General features: G+C 43.4%; 1 protein-coding gene across 1 annotated transcript in view; it reads right to left on the minus strand.

The window, feature by feature from the left end:
- usp43a (ubiquitin specific peptidase 43a) overlaps nt 1-20,216 on the minus strand; it is a gene marked incomplete at both ends in the record, with an annotated part of 84,264 nt that overhangs the window by 61,533 nt on the left and 2,515 nt on the right. The window contains one exon of the mRNA XM_080844184.1: nt 15,563-15,709. Coding sequence (XP_080700310.1) covers nt 15,563-15,709 — 147 coding nt within the window. The remainder of the gene's footprint in view (nt 1-15,562; nt 15,710-20,216) is intronic.

Here is a 20,216-nt window from a genome sequence, read left to right on the forward strand (position 1 = left end):
AGAGAGAGAGAGGGGAGGAAATCGATTGTAATCAAAGGAGCTGGTCTCATGTTCCTCTGACGCTCACGGTGAGGCTTGGGTGGAGATTGTTTGCCACAGTAATAATATTCTCTGCCTACTCCCCACTGGCCATACAGAAAGGAACTGGCATTCAGTGCCGATTACTCCCATACCCCAAAACAAACACTTCACACAGAGGACGGCATCAGTTTAAGACCCTGTGGCTATTTCCATCTTTTCATCCTGTCTCTTCTCTATGATACTAGGGGGTTAAAACCTTTTTAGTAGTAATTCCAGTTAGACAGCCTCTAATAGCCAGGAAGCTGTTGGCCTTTTGTGGGGCAATTGACAATGCAGAGGGTGTGTATGTGTGTGTAAGAATGTGTGTGTAAGAGTGTGTGTGTGTGTGTGTGTGTGTGTGTGTGTGTGTGTGTGTGTGTGTGTGTGTGTGTGTATGTATGTGTGTGTGTGTGTGATGGTGGACAACACAAACAGCGCGTGACGTCACTGGGTCAGTCTTTGTAAAAAAAACACTTTGTCAGTCGCTTTGGTACATTTCTCAGATGAGAATTAAAATTCTCAAAACGGTTTGTTCAACCTTCATATCATCAAGTCACTAGTGCACATCATGACAGCATTTTCTCAAATGCTTTTGCCCATTCATGCAAAAGGGTATGTACAATCGCTGTTTAGTGTTTTATTGTAAGTCATGACATGCAAATGTGTTAAACCATTTACCATTATGTGTCAGCCACATGCTTCATCAGTTTCAGCAGTTTTTTTTCAATGTCTGCTAAATTGCTTGTCAATTTAGCCTCCATTTTTAACATGTGATTGATGAGGATTTATTCCATTTGTTCAAAGGCTGAAAATGAGTATAAATCCTTATAGGCCTCCAAGCCAGCCAGAGGATGTGCCAGGCAAGAATGAGGGAAAATTTAGTAACAGATTGACACTATATCAGAAAGCGATGTGTTCAGTCATAAATTCACCACTGGGCTTTATAGAACTCAATATAGTTTATATAGATTATAGATTGTACCTTCTATATAACACCAATCCACAGGGATCTCCTTCATTAGAATGGGAGGGGTTTTGTAAGAAACAAATGGCATACTGTAGTCATAGTCATATTCAGTTAGTTGGAGACATGGAATAATCTGATATGTTGGTAAATGTACCCTGAGTGAAAGAATAAGGAGTACAATTCCAGGATACAATTTTATATCGACAACATGACTAAGTATTTTGACTGTCGTGGTGACAAACCCTGACAAAAGGACATGCATTTTGGTCACACTGACATTATTTTCTTTAGAGAGATAAAATAAACTAATCTTTGGCAAGTTATTTGTTGTGTGGTGCTGTTTTGTACAAATTGTCTTGAGAAATGCACTTACTGTTCTGATAATGTTAATAACAATATGGCAAATGTACTAAAGCGACTGAGAAAATCTGTAAGAGTAGATACCAGATTACAGGAACAAGGAAACAAAGATAATACGATAATGTGTGCTGACTGTTCTTTAGACAGACTGAACTGCTGTTTCCAATCAAACCACACATTTGAATAACATCATTTCTGTTAAAGAGACATGAGGTCATGACATGGGTGCTGAACAGAGGGAGAGGTGGCTCTTTGCAGAAAGCAGTGACAGTAACAGTGTTCACAGTCATTGGTATAAACAGGTTCATTCTCTGTAAAACATGAGGGCAAGCTCCGCCCTTCAAAGCCTCAGCCTCAGTGTCTACAGAGAAAAGATTTAATCTAATTAATCGAAATCTGGTTTAGTTGACTAAATTGATTGTAAAGCACAATTTCTTTGTGATTCCATCTAAAGCAGACATTAAACATACCCTTGGTCTCCTTGGTGCTTAGAAGGCTCCAGCTGTGTGTGCATAGCTTGGGGAGGAGGCTCCAAACTGGACTGAAAACGTAACTGCTGGTGCAATATTGATAATACTGTATTTGTAATTAATTGTAGTTAGTAATCTTGTTTAATTGTAGGCTGTATAGGGTTGGGTTATGCATTGTCTTCAATAATAAGTCATGCTTTATGTGGTTCTAGTATCTCAAATGCTTAACAGCATACATTTAGAGTAAACACCATAACAGAAGCCTACATTTGCCTTACACCCTAATGTTTATTTTTCCTGCCACAATAAAGAACAAATAAATAAATAATAATATTTCATCATTGAAGGCCAAGACGTAAAATCCACAGTTGTAAGATTTGTTTTGTCTGTCAAAACTAGCTGGCTTCATTGTTGTCGACTATGGGTGCTGAGCAGCACAAAAGGTCACTTTGGACTGCATTAAATTAGATACAAGGTGCAGTGTAAAATACAGTGTGATATCCTGGTAACACAGCTGCCTTTAGGCTTTTAATTTCTGTCTCAAATTTGGGGAGATGGTGCATTTAGCTGCCAGAATTAAGAACCCACTACTGGTCTGGGCTAACTCCATCTTTTTTCCCCCACCGCCAAGAGAGGTGAATGTGCTCCTTGGACGGCTGCAGTCCAGGGTGCCTACTGTATGCTCTACTTACTGCACCCCATCGGCTCAGTAATGTAGCGGAGATTACAGGCAGGCCTAGACAGGGAGAGTCTCAGTAATTTAACGGATATTACAGGCAGGCCTAGACAGGGAGAGTCTCAGAAGCATCTCCTGTAAGGGGAGGGGGGGGTGGGGGGTATGGTTATCCCTTAGAATAGGGATAATAGTACCTCCAATCCAAGGGGGACTGCCATAAATCCAGGGTTTACTAGAGATTTGTATAAATAAAAATATGTATTACACCAAACGATCCTACAGTCCCATGACACTTGTGTAGGAGGGGGAATGCCCAGAGGAGAGTTTTGGGGGATTGAAATAAAGTCACGTCAGAAACAGTTCTTTAGTGACATTTCTTTGAATATGAAACAAATTAGAATATAAGGACATCCGTGTGATAAATAAGACTATAAAGGCCAATCTGGCCAGACTACTCATCATGTTTTCGACAAAAATGAAAATGAACTGCACATACAGTATGTAGGAGCCGAAGAAAGAAAACCCTTTCAGAAGAGACTCCTCTGGTGTTTCAGTTCCTTGGCATGGGGAGAGACTGCGGATGAAAGTGTTACCATCTTTTCCACCAGGACTCATGAATTTATACTGCAGGGGTGAAAGTTTTCATTGATGTCTCTCGGTTTCTGTCTCTTTCCCTCACACAACCCAGAGACACCTCCACACGTCTAACACAGCCTTCCTCCTCTCCTGTGATGAAGTTTGGATGCCTGAAGTATTCTATTTATGGCTTTCTCTGAAATATTCATTGTTTTAATCAAATGTTTCTTTTGAAAAGTGTTAAATATTTCAAGCCAGAGTGAAATCCATTAGAGGCTTTTAAATGGTGGTGCGGGAGCATGTTGCCTGTCTCGGTGAGGTATCGATGCAATACCTGCTACCTAGGGGCTCAGCAGAATATAAGGATGTGGGATACTATGACTATGACCATGGCATGAGCTCAGAGACCCCTGGCACTGGGAGTGGGGTGGGAGAGGGAATGGTATACACATCCAGGGGTAAGGCAAGAACATGTCGTCTATGTCAAATGTAAGAGGCTGATTTGATTGAATGTGGGAGAATGAACTTTTGACAGATAGACAAATAGATAGATAGCATTAGTAGATTATATACTCCTTCAGTTACCAAAGAACCAAAGTAAAAAAAAAAACAATGGATCAATTTCAATAAAAGGGCAAAGAAAGTTCAAGTGAACTTTTGACAGACAGACAGACAGACATACTGTACATACAGACAGACAGATAGACACACAGATAGATGGATAGATAGATATATAGATAGATAGATAGATAGATAGATAGATAGATAGATAGTAGGGCTGTAACGATATTGGATCGAACCGAGAAATCGCGACACTCTGGGCCACGAACCTGCATCGCGATGCGAGGAGGCAGAACCGCGACATGCCCTCAGCGGTCACTTGATATTATTGCTGTCAAATAAACAGTTCTGAGTTCTGATACAAAAAGTTTGGTTCGCTAGTAAAGGCGGCTGCTTGCTTCAGCGTTGGGGTTAATTGTTGCGCAAAATTTACTCAGTGCAGTTCATGCTCCCAAAGGTTGCGCGTGTTGTCATGAGCCTGCCATTTGCTTGGCAGATAGAAAGCTGTTTCCCTAACAGAAAGTCTGAAGCTTGAAGTTCTTTACAAACCTTTGCTTGGGTAGCACTGCTAAACTGAGCAGACATGCAGACTACATTTTAGTAATCTCATCACGTAACATTCGTTTTCTAAAAACAATCACATAGTATTGCATGTTTTACTGTGGTAGAAAATACGTTAGCTTAATGCTAACGTATATGGGAAATCCTATAGAGACCGCGCTAGGTATTAGCATCAATGAATTCACGTTAATGTTTTTATATGAGCCTGACATTTGCTCTGCAGATAGATAACAGGTTCCGAAGTTTGTTGAATGTTTTTCAACAGCATTGCTTTGAGTAATAAAAACCTCAATATTTGGTTATAAATTGTTTCTTCATTTTTTTATAGCTCATACTTATTCTAATGTGAATTAGAAAATATATTTTAAAAATCGCGAGGTAAAAAAAATAAATAATAATAATAATATCGTGGGGTGTATCGAACCGTGGGTCAAGAATCGTGATACGAATCGAATCGTGAGGTAGGTGTATCGTTACAGCCCTAATAGATAGATAGATAGATTAAAGGGCGAAGAGTGCCTCTTCAACAAAAGGGTCCGTCAGGTACACTCTGGTGACCTGAGTACCCAATGTTGACTTGTCTTTAAGTTATGACACAGTATGATGGAAGACCCCCCTGGTTGATACAGTAGACACACAGCTGCCTGGGTCAGGCTGCCTGGGGCTTTAATGGGGATGAAGAAGAGTACGCTCAGAGTGTGGCAGTAGGTACAATGGGGGACCGAGGAGGGGGTGAGTGCAGTACGCTCAGAGTGTGGCAGTAGGTACAGTGGCGGACCTAGGAGGAGGTGAGTGCAGTACACTCAGAGTGTGGCAGTAGGTACAGTGGGGAACCCAGGAGGAGGTGAGTGCTTGTGGAACGGTATTCTGCCATCTCAGGACAATTGATCCGTGGTCTAATGTTCCTGCCTGCCGAGTGCTCTTCCGATATTGACACACACACACACACACACACACACACACACAAACACTCTAGGTGCACAGGTCTTGCATGTTGAGAGGTTTGCATCAGTGTGTGATGGCCTGCTGGGCAAATCACACAACTACTACCTCAGAATTTATTATGAGATTGGCCCACTGTCAGATGGCTGAGTATGAACCTGTTTAATAACAGAGGCTGAAGTGGAACTGGATGACGTGTTAACAAAAAAGGGTTATTTTAAGAACCAGAGATGTCCGGTTTTCTGGTACACGGAACGATTCAAATGAGGAGAAGTGTCTGGCATAAAAACACACACACAATGTTATCTTCTCCTCCCCGTCTCAAAGGCTGAATGCACAGGGGGCCCCCATCACACACCCTCAGGATGAAGCAACAACCTTGTGACGCCCGGAGCTCTGTGCCTGTGGTGTTCGCCTCGACCCGGGCACTCTCTCTCTCGCTCTCTCTCTCTAGCTCTATCTCTCACTCTATCTCTCTCTCTTCTCTATCCTCTCTCCCTTTCCTTTCCTCTCTCCATCTCCTCTCTCTCGCTCTATCTCTTTTTCTCTTCTCTCTATCCTCTCTCTCTCTCTTTCCTCTCTCTCTTCTCTCTCTCTCTCTTCTCTCTCTCTCTCTCTCCTCTCTCTCTCTCTCTCTCCTTCCTCTCTCTCCTCTCTCCTTTCTCTCTCTATCGCTCTCTTTCTCTCTCTCTCTCACAGAAATGAGCGTCTGGGATCAGTGGATTTCACCTGTTTGTTCTCCGGTGGCCAGCTTTCATGTCTGCTTACAACAGGACTCTCCAGCCTGCTGTCCGACCGGCCCAAGGAAGGCCTGCTGTCTGTAGATTAGCCCCTGTTGTCCTCACCGGTCCCTCTTCACCTACACACACCCAAGCCAACATCAACCCCATCTCTGGTGGTCTCCCTCACCTACACACACCCAAGCCAACATCAGCCCCATCTCTGGTCTCCCTCACCTACACACACCCAAGCCAACATCAACCCTATCACTGGTCCCTCTTCACCTACACACACATCCAATCCAACATCAGCCCCATCTCTGGTCCCTACTCACCTACACACACATCCAAGCCAACATCAACCCCATCTCTGGTCATTCAGCCGGTCCTTAAAAAATAATACCATTAGCAATCACCCTCAAGCGCTATGCTGCATGTCAGACATTATCTTCACCATTTACAACCAGAGCATAAGAGGGAGGGCAGGGCAGCATGGTGGCACAAAATGAGTTCAACTCTCAGTGCCACCTGTGGGAACGAGACTCAATTTGGAACTCGTTCAGTTCTCAAGATTGTTTAGCTCCAAAAGGTGTTGTTTACCCCTGTGGTGCTCTCTGTTGGCGGGTTCAAAACATGTCCTGAAAAACAACCACAAGAGCCTCTACATTCATGCCTGGCTCCCGGTACCTGAGTGCCCACCGCCCTGAGTCGTGAGTATTCACCTCCATGTCTGTGCCACTCGACAGACAGTACGTGTGTCCTCTCTCCCTCCATCGCACCTCGGACCACACAGGAGCTCATATCCACCTCCATGTCTGTGCCACTCGACAGACAGCACGTATGTCCTCCCTCTCTCCCTCCCTCACACCTCGGGCCACACAGGAGATCATATTCATGGGCTGGGAGGAGCGCCCGCCGTCCGCTTATCCACTTAATGGATTCAGACTGACAAGCAGGAGAGGTAAACAAGGATCCTCTGTGTGTAATGTCCCCATTCCAAGATTTAAAAAAGATGAACAGCTGTTAAATATCAGATGTGCTGGCTGCAGTGAGGAATCAGAGCTTCACTCACGATCTTTTTCTCTATGCTTGATCATATTGAACACTTTGGCTCGTGTTCCCCCTACTCCACATGTGTATAGTGGGGACAAACCTGCATTCCTCCAAGTGATACTCTAAGGGGTCCTTATTTAAGCAATAAGGTTCGAGAGGCAGTACGGTATCGTCAATAATGTACTTGTTCGAGGGAGTTGTTAGGCCCGACGCGCAGTACCTTATTGCTCGAGTACCTTATTGCTTTTATAACACGGTTGCCAGCAACTTTATAAATATTAAGTACAATTAAAGTAAACAGTAAGCTGCCTTTCAGCACAAAAAAAGTTGTAGACACCAAACGTTGTGTATCGCATTTCAGTAGCCAAGAGAAAATAGTCCCCCTTTGTGTGGCTGTTGCTATGCAACAGACAAATAGCATTGGGAACTTCACGTCTGTTAGACCTAGCACAAAAGCTACGTGTGTTTCAATGGGTTTTTGGTGTAAGCGCTAAAAGTCACCTACAAATAATATTCGAGACTTTCAGTAAAGACTTACAATACTCTGCAACATTCGTGTAGCATAGAAACAACTAACCGAGTAAATTTAGACATATAAAAAGTCGTGTAGATAGCTTAATTCCCATGAAACATTCCCCACTACATTAGCCACAACACGCCGCCATCTTAGTTAGATATTTTCTTTTGAGTGCGCACTGATTTGGAACGCTCAGGTAGATGAAAACAGGTCGTACAGTTACTATACCGTTGAATATAGCACACCCCGGAACTCACTCTCAGACTGGTGGATTCCATCTACCCGTGTTATAATTCGATCTACCCGTGTTATAAATATTATTATAACACGGGTAGATGGAATTATAACACGGGTAGATGGATTCCACCATTCTGAGAGTGAGTTCCGGGGTGTGCCTTAATCAACGATATAGTAACTGTACGACCTGTTTTCATCTACCTGAGCGTTCCATATCAGTGCGCACTCAAAAAGAAATTTCTAACCGAGATGGCGGCGTGTTGTGGGGAATGTAGTGGGGAATGTTTCATGTGAATTAAGCTATCTACACAACTTTTTATATGTGTACATTGACTCGGTTAGTTGTTTCTGTGCTACACGAATGTTGCAGAGTATTGTAAGTCTTTACTGAAAGTCTCGAATATTATTTGTAGGTGACTGCTAGCGCTTAGACCAAAACTCCATTGAAACAGATAGTAGCTAGCTAGCTAGCCTCGCTAACGTAGCTCTCACACGCGAGTTAGTGGTGATATCGAAATCAATATAAACAAATATTAACAAAGTTGAAAGTGTCCCATTGTAGTTTTTGTTATTTTAATGGCAACTTTATAAAATGAGCAATGTGAATGAACTACACATTGCGCGTTGGGCCTAACAACTCCCTCGAACAAGTACATTATTGACGATACAGTACTGCCTCTCGAACCTTATTGCTTAAATACAACAGGTAATCTAACCAACCTTGGCCCTTATATATATATAACAGGTAACTTATAATAGATATAACAGGTAATCTAACCACCTTGGCCGCCCAAACCATTGTATGAACCCACTAACCAATCAACAAAAGGCTTACATTCCGAAAGCAGAACTGGGAACTGAACTGACCGTGTCAGATCTGACCCTACAGCAACGTTATTGTCTGTGTTACCATATTCTGCTCTCACACCTCAAACCATACGGAACACCTTACAGAACTTTTACTGCATTGTGAAACTGACCTCCCCAAGAATTTGACAGAATAATTTCTTTCATTCTTCTTTCCTCTGTGTTGTTTGTTTGATAGAGTTGATGGCAATCTAAAGCAGTGTGGTACCAACCACTTGCAAATACCAATCTGTTCTCCACATAGCTCTCTATTGACCCAGGGCAAAAGCCTAGCTGTAGCGCAGAATATCAGGCACCCAATGTCTCTGGCTGGAGATGGGCCTGGAAGAACTGCAGCCAAATGAGAAAAGCACCTCAATTTTCAGGATGGGGGCCAGACCACTTTGTTACTCGAGAACTTATTAGGCGCAGGTGGCTGGTCTAATTTCAAGAGTCGCAGGGAGGAATCTAGTCAATTATCTCTGCAACACAGGTTTATTTTGAAGGGGCTGCGGATATGCTGCGTCAACAGCTCTGATTCTCACGGCACACTCTTACTACAAAAGCCCCTGGAAACTTGCCTTTATCCGCCAGGCGAAGGCTATTTGGGGGAGAAAGGACACGAGGGTTTGCGCATTGGTCTGCTCAATCATTTATTCCTCAGGACGCCGCAGATAAAGCCAAAGTGAGCAGGGGGCTCTAAAAAAGACACTTAAACAGATCGGGGTGAATAATGCATAGAGCAGACTTTGAGAAAAAAGGGTAAGCATGCTGAGAAATATTTTATAAAGGCGAGATTTGAAAGTTTCTTTTTGCTGTGTAAATCCTATTAAGGGGGTCGTGAGCGAGCAGCAGGATTTGTAGCCCCGGGATCTCTCTATTGGCAAAAAGGCAGAGGAGGAGGAGGCCATTAGTGAACCAAGAGAGAAACTTCTACACGTCTTTGTTAGGACTCAGCCAAACACAAGGGATGCCGTTTTTTTTTTTTTTTTTTTTTTTTTTTTAATGGAAGGTTTTAATAACAGAAAATCTGCAGAAAATCATTCAAAGTACGGAGTCTGAACAGAGAGAGAAAGGAAAAGATCTCTCCACCAAACAGCTCAGGGCTCCTCTGTATTCATTCAGTCTGTCTTGTTCATTCCCCCCCTTTTTTGTTCTTCTATAAACACCCCGTCTGATGGAATTTAAAACATTTGAGAAATGTCACCGAGGTACTAATCCGGTGGTGAAGGGGTGGCTGGTGGAGCCGGCGGTGAAACCTGTAGATGGGATCACTGAGCCAGAGCTAACGTTTCTTAGGCTTTCTGCCAAGCCGACTACCACGAGATGAGAGCCATTTTTATGTGTGTTTCACCACTCATCTACACGACGTCATTCATCTTTTCTGCATCACAGACCCTACGAGGAGGGTGAGACTGGTATAGGTGTTGATTTATGATTCTAGGCGCATTGCCTTTACTATACTCTGTACACAAAAAAATATAATTACGTAATAGTTGCGGTGAATTTCCATGTTCGGACACATGATGTGCCAGAGGTCTCTGACTAAGAGCACAAGGACTAAGCTGAACTCCCCTTGTGTGGAATGCCGTTTGGCAGCAGGTCCAACAGCTTTCATGACTTCAGGTCAGTAGAGATCAAGCTGAGGGCAAGAACCAACAATACCACTTTACCGCTCATGCTTGTGAAACACATTCACTTTAATGGGATACCTAAAGAGAGGAACGAACCCGGAGTAAATTCTATCTCTTGAAGCACATCAACTTAGTAATGAACTAATCAATTCTCATTAGGTTCAAAAACTTGCATCTCTTATGGCGGCAAGTTATCAGTGTGCAGCCATGACCTCAGTAGTGAGCAGAAGCTGAGCTCCAGATGTGCCCTCTTCCACGGAGTATCCGACTCTCTCCGCCCGGCATGTGGAAGTGGTTTGGACCCACAGACTGCACCGCTCCGAGCCCCCGGAGATGAAAGTGTCAAACTAAGAATTCCTGTTAGTGCCGATAAAAGCTCACCAGCGTATCAGGAGACCGAATTACCAAGTCTAAGCAGTTTACATCTCGAGCCTTTTCTTCCCCTGTCAACAGCGTGGGGTGGAAGGGCCAGCCGTTATCGCATTTTAAAGCAGAATAATGCATACACAATATGTTTGGTGGCACCATTCACAAACCCATGATTTTCCCACTGTGCGTGGGATGGGATGGATGGATGGGCTTTTAACATCCCACACAGCAGAGACCCCGGGTCAGACACAACGCCACTGAACACAATAACTGAATATGAATTTCACTGATTTATTTGACTCTTCTGACCATAAACAGATTGATTTGGCCTAAAAAACTTCTAACATTGCAACAGGAGTGTACTTTCTCCATGGCTTCACTGCTCCTGTAGTCTTGTGTGAGGATCAATAGTTAATTTCAGTGTGTCTGTGGCTGCTGTGAATGACAGGCCTATTCAAACCAACATGCTGTTCACCACTGCCTCTATCACTAGAACAGCTCTTAGTGTGTGTGTGTGTGTATGTGTGTGTGTGATAGTGTGAGTGCTATATGAAGTATCTGCTCATGGGAATTGAATGTACCCTTTGATTGTAGGTCCTCACTACATGTGTCAGCAGAGCAGGGTTACATCTTTCTTCTCTTCACCACACCACAGTGACCACAGCTCAAATAGTGATCACTTACAACACAGTTTATATGACTTATTCTTGTTCTTTGACCCTAATCTGGATCGTCTTAACAGCAATATTATGTTATATCATGACATATACAGTATGATAAATGACCTATGTAAGCAAGTGGGTTAACTTTGGAATGATAATAGTGTGTGTACTCTATTGTCTATATATTAGACAATACAAAACACATTATATTCTGCCATAACCATCTGTTACTGGTTGTATATTTCAACAGATTTCAACAGAGGTCAACAGATCTCTGCATTGTTCATGGCTCATCTTCCATTCCTGTACTGCTAAACATGTCCAACCGGTCACAAAACTGAAAGTATGCTGCCATGTTCAGCCGGTCGCAAAGCTCAAAGTATGCTGCCATGTTCAGCCGGTCACAAAGCTCAAAGTATGCTGCCATGCAACTCCTGAATCAAGTGGCTTGAGGCTTCTGCAAGTCCCACTCTGTTTCAGTCTTAGCCACTGACAAGTTGTCCAGCACAACAGACATTATGTATTCTCTGGACAACCGCGGATCCTGCAGCTGAACTGCTACAGCAAAGGGCTTGCAGTGCCAAGGCAACAGAGCACATAAACTGCTAGATAGTTTACCTTGCCTGTTGCTTTGACAAAAAGTATCAGCTAAGAAAAAATTGGGGGAAAATATTGAAAAATCTGACTGAAAACCCATGAAGTGCAACTGGTGAACAGATTAGCGGTGTAAAAGATTAAAAACCTGAGAATTATTACATTTGTTGGTGCCAGGCAGATATCTCTTCACCCTGCTTTGGAAACAATCCCACTGCAGGGGAATTCCTCACGTCACATTTGATGGTGGATTATAAGCTTCATGTAAATCAGACTGATCTGCTTAAATGACTTTGAATCCAGCTTGGTCTTTGTTAGACTCTTGAGGAATGCGGGGTTGATGGCAAGATAACTCATCCTTGTAAAAGTCCATTGTTCAATACGGTACGCACCCGTTCTGACCCAGCAGATTGTACGTGTGTGTATAGGGCGGGCATCAAACCGGAAGTTATGAATTTTTGTTTACTTAAAGATGCTTTCTACAGTCTAGCTTGTGCTTCATCCATTTCACAAAACCTGCTACTCATCACAGATTGAAACTGACCACAATTTATCACTTTCTTGTAATGTGGAACACTGCAACATGGATTCACCAACAAGTTCAGAGAGAAACAAAGACTTCAAACAAGATGTCTACAAGTACTGCAGCAGTACTAGGAGTGTATAATACCAGCAACAGTGGTGTTGTTAGAACTTGTTCGGTGATTACAAAGGTTGCCATTGTTTATGGAGGGATTCCTCAACACCCCACTGTAAATGTAGTAGGCCCTGAACATGGAGGGGAGTATATGTGTGACCAGTGGGAACTGTAAATGTATCTGAACATGGAGGGGAGTATATCTGTGACCAGTGGGAACTGGAACTGTATCTGTACATGAAGGGGAGTATATGTGTGACCAGTGGGAACTGGAACTGTATCTGTATATAGTGGAGGAAGCTCCTGAGAGGAGATACTAAGTCTAAGTTTGTGTGGTACAGTGTCGATGTGAGCTCCTCAGTGCCTCACATAACTGACTAAAGATCTCTTCCTCAAGGCCACAACGAAGAGAGCAAAAGTCCTAATCAATGAAGAAAGATTGAGAAAGATGCTTTTGTTTAAATATTTAAATTTTTCATCCATTTTTTTATTTTATGTAGCCAGTCGAGTGCCTGGTGGCTGGTGTCCAGGGTTATGTTCAAGCACTGATGCAGGACTATTATGGTAATTTAGACACCGGCTCATCAGGAAAGGGGGCTCAGACCATTTCAACATCAATGCAATCCAATAAGCCATAAATTAACTAAGCAATTATGTGCCTGGAAATTATAATGTTGGTCAATTATGAGTAACCCTGTTAACGGCTACAATCTATTGCAATCAGTGGGGAAAACAATAACAACTGTTGGGCTTTTACTAAATGTTAAAAACTATGATCAACCCCCCCCCCCCCCCCCCCTCCACACACACTCACACATACACACAAATAGTCTTTGATGGTTCTAAAAATGGCCCTGAATATGGATGCCAGCCCTCCCTATTCACTCCTGCTCCACTGCTACTGTTCATGCACAGAGGGACAAAGGGCAGTCTGTGTGTGCTGCCAGGAACACAGAGACCAGAGCCTGACCCCTTTTCCCCCTGGCCGAGGCACTCTGTTCTGACCCCCACTGATTGCTACGCAGGGAGACCACCCTCTCTCCATCAACAAGCCCTACGAGCCTCACCACCCTCTTTCCATCAACAAGCTCTACGAGCCTCAGCACTGGACGGGGAAAGAATGGATAAATGGAGTAAACAAATGGAAGGACGTTAATAGAAGGACACGGTTGTGAAGCATAGAGAGAGAATGCATCTCACTCCTGACGAAGAGGAGAGCGAAGTGTCTGCGTTCTGCTGCATTAATATGAACGTGACTTAAGACTAATGAGCATGAGAGCCGTAAGCCGTTTATGTGTCATGAAGGGCCACTCTATTAGCGTAACACAAGATGGAGGGTATTAAGAGGCATCAGGGGCGGGGGGGGGGGTTGTTTTTATATAAGCAGTTTAATGTTCTAATAATAGGGATGGACCACACAGTGGGAGTGGGAGGCCTGCATGATGTCTGTTGAGCGGCCCCGACCCTCATGCTGGGAGCTACAGGTACTGCTGCACACCCAGACAAGCACGTATGGAGACTCAGTACAGCCCATAAACCTAAAACTGCACCTCTGTGCCTGCGCTCCACAAATAAGCAATCTGTTTGTGTCCGTACAAATGGGATTACATCTTTCCTCAGCAATTTCTGGATTATGTGTGTTTGCATGCATTTTCAACTGAATTACCAATATAATTCCATTATACATTCTGACATGAATTGCAGAAAACATATTGGCATTGAGAAGACATTTTTCAGTATTTCTTAGTTCTCATTCTATACATCCTGCACTTAGAGGGAAGTTGAACCTGCATGTCTGAGTTTCTCAGATATATAAATGTGTACACACACACACACATGGCCCTCTTCAGTGAACACACATAGTTACTGGGTTGTGAGGAGAGTTTCTCTATTCTCCTTTCACTGTGGGAACCTTGCTTGTTAAGATGAGGGTCACTTCTAATTACCGCCTCTGCACTTGAAAACCTATGGCCTCTGTCCAGCAATATGAAAGTCCAGCATCCCTGTAGAGGGGAACTGAGGGGCAGGGAAAGCTCCTTTAATGATGGGGCCGTCTCACAGACACTTCAAATCAAGCACCAACCATTCGAAACAGTTCCATTATAGTCTATTCTGGTATTTTTCCATATTGCCCATAAGTAATTTTTCAGTCCAGGAGCGACTGATTGCTGCACAGTTTTTCTTAATTGCTTATTCTCATTTTAATTTAATGTGATATGTCTAATGACTGTCTCTCAGTCTTGAGTAAGAAAATCTCATCATTACAATAGATGACTATTACTGTGAAAAACTGGATACCATTTGAAGAGATATAATACTGTTGTAGTAGTCTAGTATACTATAGCAGTGCAGTAGTACTATAATATAAGTCTTCTACTCTCATAAAATAGAAATGCAATGATAAGAACTTCCCTATACTACTACTACTACAACTACTACTACAAAGATGGCATTAATAATAGCATCACCAACACGCTAACAAAGGTCTATCACCAGAGAGGCTAGGTCAAATACTGAAGTGCTAGGATCACATAAACATATCTTAAAAACAATAAGCTTTCTTGAATTAGACATTCTAGTAGGTAATTATACGTAGGAGGTAAAGGGCTGACTGGTTTACACCACACTGAGTGGGACAGAGGAGATCACATAGCTTGTTCTACACCTAAAGTTAAATAAGGACAACAGGCTTTACTTTTTTATAGCAGGTACACTGCAAGTGCAAATTGTTTTCTTTTCGATAAATATAATGAATTGGGGTGATTTAATTTAATTTTGGAATGTTAATGACCTCCGCCAAGGAGGTTATGTTTTTGTTATCGTTTGTTTGTCTGTCTGTCTGTCAGCAGGGTTTACACAAAAAACTACCAGGCAATTTTCATTAAATGTGGTGGAGGGGTGTAGCACGAGCCAAGGAGGAACCCATTAAAGTCTGGAGGGGATCTGAATCACAGGGCGGATCCACAAATGACATCTGAGATAGGGCATTTCACCTTGGCAGAGGTATGCACTCTCCCAGTGCCCTTCTAGTTGAAAATAGTTTGGGGACACCATGACCCAAGGAGGGTTCAAAACATTAAAGGATTAAGAAACAGTAAGTATTCTCAGATGTATTTCCTACCATAGCAGGGGCTTTGGTCTTGCTGTTGTTGTTGTTGGGGGTGGGGTTGGCATCCTCATGCACTCGGTCCAGGAGCCAGAGCAGAAACTCCAGGGCGTCGTGCTGAGAGTTCCCCCGGAACTGGGTGCCATACTTGGATACGATGCTCTGGGGGAAGACATGTAGAGGTAAGGATCAACCACAGAGAGAGGGCAATTAACAAAACACCACTGCTAAAATGGAGGTAATGATAGCTAACTTTTATAGCATTTAGTACTTTTATAATTATCTGATGGAATAACAAAGAGAGCTGGCTGAAGATATTTAGTTTGGCTGTACACTGTAGGTCTAATGTCTTGAAAAAAACACTTTATTTAATGAATCAGGTTAGGCAACAATCACATTCTAAGTTATGACTACGGCTGATAGTAAAAACATTTCGCAACCTGCGGTTTGCCTTGCTGGTGCAGCAGCCAGTCAAAATCTAAAGTGAGAACATTCTGTTAATGTTAACAAAATCTCCTTGCGTAGCCAGACTGTGCAAGTGTTTTGACAAATGAAATGTGGACGTCAAAGTGACATTCAAAACTCTGTCTGACTGTGTTAACACTACACTATTGTTAGAGGGTCTGTTGACGTCTGAGCTTGAGCCATAAAACACACTGTCCTCTACTGCAACTATTCTTTCACACTCACATGCCAGCTCCTTCGGCCTGATCGACCAGCGCTTACACAAAACACAAGAACTTCCAGTGCTAACACAAAACACACAAACCTTTTCTAAACCATAAGAAGACAGTGATGCTATGCATTATGATGCCTTGTCACTATTTGAAATGTGTTTCGATTGACTGACGCCCAGACGTGCTTTAAAAACTGCAGGTTCACGCAGGCAGAATCTAAATATAAATGCTGGGGATCATTAATTATCCTAATCGCAATTAGAGGGATGTTACAGGAGAGGAAGGATAAGATAAATGTGCCTTTACCACTCAGCATCTATCTCCCTCCTAACTTTGTTCAGGGCATGATGTTCTAGTAGTTGTGAGTTTCTTGGGGGAGGAACCCAGGATCAAATAGGAGCTCAAATGAACACCACAGGCTGCAGTGGAGAGGGTGTGAGACAGAGAGAGAGAGAGACAGAGAGAGAGACAGAGAGAGAGACAGGGAGAGAGACAGAGAGAGAGACAGGGAGAGAGACAGGGAGAGAGGGAGGGGGAGAGAGAGAGGAGAGGGAGAGAGAGAGAGCGGGAGAGAGAAAGAAAGAGCGATAAAGAGAAAGAAAGAGCGAGAGAGAGAGACAGACAGGCATTCCTCTCTGTGATCCTGTCTGTGTATCCAAGGTTATAGGGGGCCCCGCTGACTGGGAGAAGGAATCCGAGGGCATCACTGCCAGGATGAATGTGTTCACAATACCGTTATGTAGATGATTACTGAAGGACAGGCGTGTCTCTGCTGTGAAACACTGCTGCTTTTTTGGCCTTGAATAGCAAAGTGGAAGTGTGGAAGTTTGCAAGGGAAAGCGAAACGAGGACAAGGAGCACACAAAATGGACAACTCAATTTCTCATTAGTCTCATCTTCTCTGGATGCCCTCTCTTTGAGTGTTCTTTGGTCGGTTCTCTTTAATGACGCAGACTGCAACCACACACGAGACTCTCTTTAACTCTGCAGTGTAAAAGCAGCTGTGCACATCATGTTGTGCTTGAAGCTACTCAATGTGTGGTTTGAGCCCAACAGTGGACACATTACTCATAGTGTCGGTTCCAGGTCACCCTTCATATTTCAGTCTGACACAAAGCGCACGCCACTAGCACAATGACTCAGGTGACTCTGAGAGTAACTACAGAGATGCCACAAATAATAACCAACAACTGAAATTAAACCGCAAACAGAAACTAAACCTGGTGAAGGAATCATCCTTATTCGTCAAACTCTCGTCCTATCAGAAAACACTTGTCCTTTTACTCCACAATCCTGATCAGGGGAGGAGAGAGAGAGAGAGAGAAAAGGAAGATAGGATAAGTCCATGTCTGAGAACAACATATTAGGAACTGAAAGACAGTAGACCTGTCAATTAATTTGCACAACTGAAATGAAAATATATTAATATAAATTGTTTCTTTGTTTTCTCACCTTGAAGGTGGAGTACACAATTATAATCCCATACAAATTAAACTAAATTAAAGTGCTCCTCACGGTCCTCTAGCTGTCTATTCAGTGTTAGCACTCAGGAGTTCATACACAGTCTTGGCTCTGTAAATGGGAAACAAATATAGTGGCTCAATCACGGAGGGGAGGGGTGTGATTTCATTTTCTCTTGAGCTGTGTCTTTAATGTTGCATGGTGCATGCAACTCACAGCCCTATGAAATAATGAGAGCGTCTGCCAGCAGTGTGAAAATGTTCAAAGATGTTTTTCCCCTTGATTACCCTTTCTGACACTGGTCAGAGCTGCCTTTTGGTCTGCATGGTGAGACCACACCAAAGTTGGTCACAGAGGTGTGTGTCATTTACTGTGCCCTTCACTCTGATTGGCAGTCTGACCTGTGAGTCAGTCAGGGAGGAGGGGAGAGACAGGGAGGGTTCCGTCTGCCCCATCAGGTAAATTAGAACCTTGGGTTTATTTCTGAGATCTTCCCCTTAAATTCCAGCAGATGATAAGAAAGATTGTTGTCTGAACGAGCACAGGGTTAAACAAAATGTAATTCAAATATAAGCCTGAAAGACTCAACTGTCAGAAAACATGACTGTTAACCTCTTGGAGGAGGAGGAGGAGGCGGCGTGCTTGAGTGATAACTCCACACATTTCCTCCTCCTCCTCGTCTTCCAGACTGAGCTGCCCTTTAAGTGCTCCTACTCTGACCTTGTCTGCCGCCCCTTTCGCAAAACCTCCCAATGCAAACAGTGATGAATACCTCCAGTGGTGCTCGGAAATAAGCTATACATCAAGAACATGGCCGCCCTGCCTCCCACAATGCACTAACGCCAAGCCTGGCTAGCGCGTCAAATGGACCTTGTTAGATTCCAGGGTGACAGAATGAAAGCCTTGACAAATGATGACTTTTACATAACCGCACCACCACAGACAGGACTTTGTTCACGGGCACTCTTCATTCCAGTTCCTCAAGCAGGTGCTGGTGTTTGGTGGAGCACTTCAAAAGCAGTCACATTGGTTTTCTCTATGGGCGCACCCCATCACTCTCTGTCTCCATTTTTGTACTCTTAAAGGTACAGTGTGTAGTTTTAGTGTCATCTATTAGTAGAAATGGAATATAGTTTTCATAATTATGTTTTCATTAGTGTATACTGTAACTACTATACGACTTGTTGTGTTTTCGCTTTAGAGACAGGGCAGAAAGACAGAGAGACAGCGAAAGAGAGAGAGAGAGAGAGAACATACAGACAAATCATCACTCTTCTCTCCTCCATTTTAGCCAGCCATTGGACTCTCATCAACTTCCAGCTGAGCACAGGCGCATCGTCTCCCCAGAGAGGACGCTTCTGATCCAGATGAACCCAACCCATGGTGCCTCCTCCGCCGGCAGATGCCCCCCTTCCTGCCTCCACACTCCATCATCATTCTGACCCCTGAGCACCAAAAAGCCCCAGATCTTCTCCACAGTAATCCCAGCTCCGGGCTCGGAGATCTGAATAACATCATGTTGGATGGCAGGCTCACACATGCATTTGGACATCAAATACATACCTTTTCATCGCCCTGCTACCATGCCAGTGAGTCCAACGGATAAAGCCTTATTTATGTAACATGCTTAACTCACGATTTACCACTATCGGAAACTAAAGGGATGAAATACATCCATCATGATCACCATGGAGAATTTGATGGTGTGGCGAAAGGCTCGATATCCTTGTAATTGAAACTTGAATGGTTTATCCCCGACTGACTTAAACTGAGGCTGTAAATAAGCAGCTGTGTGTGGGAACTCGGGCCTTCAGCCATGTCTTGATGGTTTCGTTGCTGCTGGTTTTTATAAAGATAAATTGAAAGGCCACTCCAGCCTCATCTCCACAGGACAGTCTTATGGTCTGGTGCGGCATTAAGGATTTATCATACTCTGCAGTCGTGCCAGAAACATAAATCACGTGCGGCATAAATCTGGTGGCGATGTACTCAAATGATGCTGCTTACGCAAAAGATGTCACGGCCATCTTTCTCAACTGTGCGTTTTAGTATCTGCTCAGCTCACATAAAATGATGGTTATTACATTTTGTGAAAAAGGCCTGCTGTGTAAACTAGTCGGTTATTCATTAAGTGAGATATACCAAGCAAATGCATGCATGGTGTATGAAGACATAGAGTCTGAGTCTGTGTCTATATCAGGAAGACTGAACTGCTGACATTGGCATCCAGTTCCTATGAAGGCATTAAGGCTGAGCCTATGGGTCTCTTTTAGGAACACTGTACTGCTGCTAACGTAGGCATCCAGTCCCTTGCTCTTTCCTCATTCCTTACACTACGCCATACTCTTGATATATAATATACTGAGACTTTTGTTTACTGCCAACACCTCAGAGACATTCCCAGGGTCTGAAACCTGAAGGCAAAAAGAGATGGCTGGCAATTATTTTGCATTTACCACGGACACTATGAGGAAGGGGCGGAGGATGCTGAAATGATTACACTAACTTCAAGATTACTTGTTGTTTTCCCA

This window comes from Sprattus sprattus (genome assembly GCF_963457725.1).
Source record: "Sprattus sprattus genome assembly, chromosome: 1".
Taxonomy (NCBI): Eukaryota; Metazoa; Chordata; class Actinopteri; order Clupeiformes; family Clupeidae; genus Sprattus; species Sprattus sprattus.